Below are 2,307 nucleotides of genomic sequence, written 5' to 3' on the forward strand. Positions count from 1 at the left end.
CTTCTGCCATTGGTGAGGCCACTGAAAGTCCCTTCCCCCTCTCTATTGTATATAAAAGGACCCTGAATCCTGACCAAGATGAGAGGGTTCTTAGAGACGCTAGACTGCCATTCACTCGGTCTGCTGACCTGATTAAAGTCATCATTCCTTGCTCCAACAACTCGTATCCGGATTTATTGGCCTGTTGTGCAATGAGCAGAACAGCTTGGGCTTGGTAACAGACCTGACACTCCTTTGTGGGGATACTGGAACTACTTTGCTGTTTTATCCACAACAATTAAACTGTTTAATTTTTCTGTTTCTTTTGCGAACAATGCGGATAACAGAATATTACAAATTTCAGGGAGGCTGCTGCTGCTGCTGCTGCTAAGTCGCTTCAGTTGTGTCCAACTCTGTGCAACCCCATAGACGGCAGCCCACTAGGCTCCCCAGTCCCCGGGATTCTTCAGGCAAGAACACTGGAGTGGGGTGCCATTGCCTCCTCTGTTCAGGGAGGCAAAAGAAGTTAAAAAAAGACTTGAGAATGGTTCCTACTTATCTCAATTGACTCTTTTCCCCTCTCCTTCCTTTTTTTAAGGTGGACTCTAAGTACCACAGAGCCTCTTGATGTAAACATGGCTACCACCCCTAACAACGCTCTGAGGATCGTGTTGGTAGGGAAGACCGGATGTGGGAAAAGTGCAACTGCAAACACTATCCTCGGGGGAAAAGTATTCGACTCTAGGGTTGCTGCCCAAGCTGTTACCAAAACTTGTCAGAAAGCATCCCGGGAATGGAAGGGGAGAGAGCTTCTTGTTGTTGACACCCCAGGCCTCTTCGACACCGAGAAGAGCCTGAACACCACCTGCAGGGAAATCAGCCGATGTGTCCTCGCCTCCTGTCCCGGGCCTCACGCCATCGTCTTGGTCCTGCAGCTGGGCCGCCACACACAGGAAGAGCAGCAAACCGTGGCGTTGGTCAAGGCTTTGTTTGGGGAAGCAGCCCTGAAGTATATGATCATCTTATTCACTCACAAAGAGGAGCTGGAGGACCAGAGCCTGAGCAATTTTCTGGAGGGTTCGGATGGAAACCTACGAAGCCTCCTGCAGGAGTGTGGAGACCGCTGCTGTGCTTTTGATAACAGCAAAAACACAGAGCAGGCTGAGAAGGAAGCTCAGGTGCAGGAGCTGGTGGAGCTGATAGACAAGATGGTGCAGAACAACCAAGGGGCTTACTTTTCTGACCCCATTTATAAGGACATAGACCAAAAGCTGAGACAACAGGAGGAATACTTGATGAAAAACTATGCTGATACATTTAACATGCAGATTGAACAAGTAGAAGTGGAATGTGCCCATGAACCACCAGAAGAAAAGATGAAAAAAATAAAGTCGATAACAGACAAGTATAATGAACAAATGAAAAATGTAAGGGAAGAAGCTGAGAAGAGTATATTGCAAGACGTTTTCGACAAGATTAAAAACATGCTTTCAAAAGTATGGCAAATGTTGTGGAAGTAATGTACTGTAGTTTTATTTTTACTTCTCAATTTACTATAGCTTGTTAATATGAAGGTAAAAGTGAAGTCACTTAGTCGTGTCCATCTCTTTTCAACCCTATGGACTGTAGCCTGCCAGGCTTCTCTGTCCATGGGATTTTCCAGGCAGAAAGACTGGAGTGGGTTGCCCTTTCCTTCTCCAGGGGATCTTCCCAACCCAGGGATGGAACTTGGGTCTCCCACATTGCAGGCAGACTGTTCACCATCTGAGGCACCAGGGAATCCCTTTCTTGTTAATATGGTACTTTGTGTTTTCCTAAAATGGTTAAAACCATGTCTTATTTCTGATTTCTTCTTACAGTCTAACCTTACTCTCTCCATTGAGTTATGGGTCTATGTCCCCTACCTTGAAATTGAATGGACTTTGTGACTGCTTTGAGAAATAGTGGGTGGCTGAAGCAACACCATGTGACTTCTAAGGTTCAAGGAGATCCAACCAGTCCATTCTGAAGGAGATCAGTCCTGGGTGTTCTTTGGAAAGAATGATGCTAAAGCTGAAACTCCAGTACTTCAGCCACCTAATGTGAAGAGGTGACACATTGGAAAAGACTTCTAAGGTTAGATAGGTAAAAATGCCTCCGTGCTCTCCCATGGTGGTTGCCCTTGGAATTTGCCCACCATCTTGTGAGGAAGCCCAAGTAGAAGCCAAGTAACCCCCAGGAAGAGGACCTGAAGTCACTGGCCCACTCCCTGGCTGATATTTCATCTGCCAGCCAGAACCACTTGCTGGCCAGGCAAGTGGCAACACAGAGTGAATTCTCTAGCTGCCA

At 46.6% G+C, this 2,307-nt stretch overlaps 1 protein-coding gene across 1 annotated transcript; it reads left to right on the forward strand.

Moving 5' to 3' along the window:
• Nucleotides 1-608: 608 nt before the first annotated feature.
• Nucleotides 609-1,499, forward strand: LOC128046974 (GTPase IMAP family member 7-like). Its single transcript, XM_052639164.1, has one exon. The coding sequence runs from the start codon at nucleotides 615-617 to the stop codon at nucleotides 1,497-1,499; it is 885 nt and encodes a 294-aa protein (XP_052495124.1). The 5' UTR covers nucleotides 609-614.
• Nucleotides 1,500-2,307: the final 808 nt, after the last annotated feature.

This window comes from Budorcas taxicolor, chromosome 4 (genome assembly GCF_023091745.1).
Source record: "Budorcas taxicolor isolate Tak-1 chromosome 4, Takin1.1, whole genome shotgun sequence".
Classification (NCBI taxonomy): domain Eukaryota; kingdom Metazoa; phylum Chordata; class Mammalia; order Artiodactyla; family Bovidae; genus Budorcas; species Budorcas taxicolor.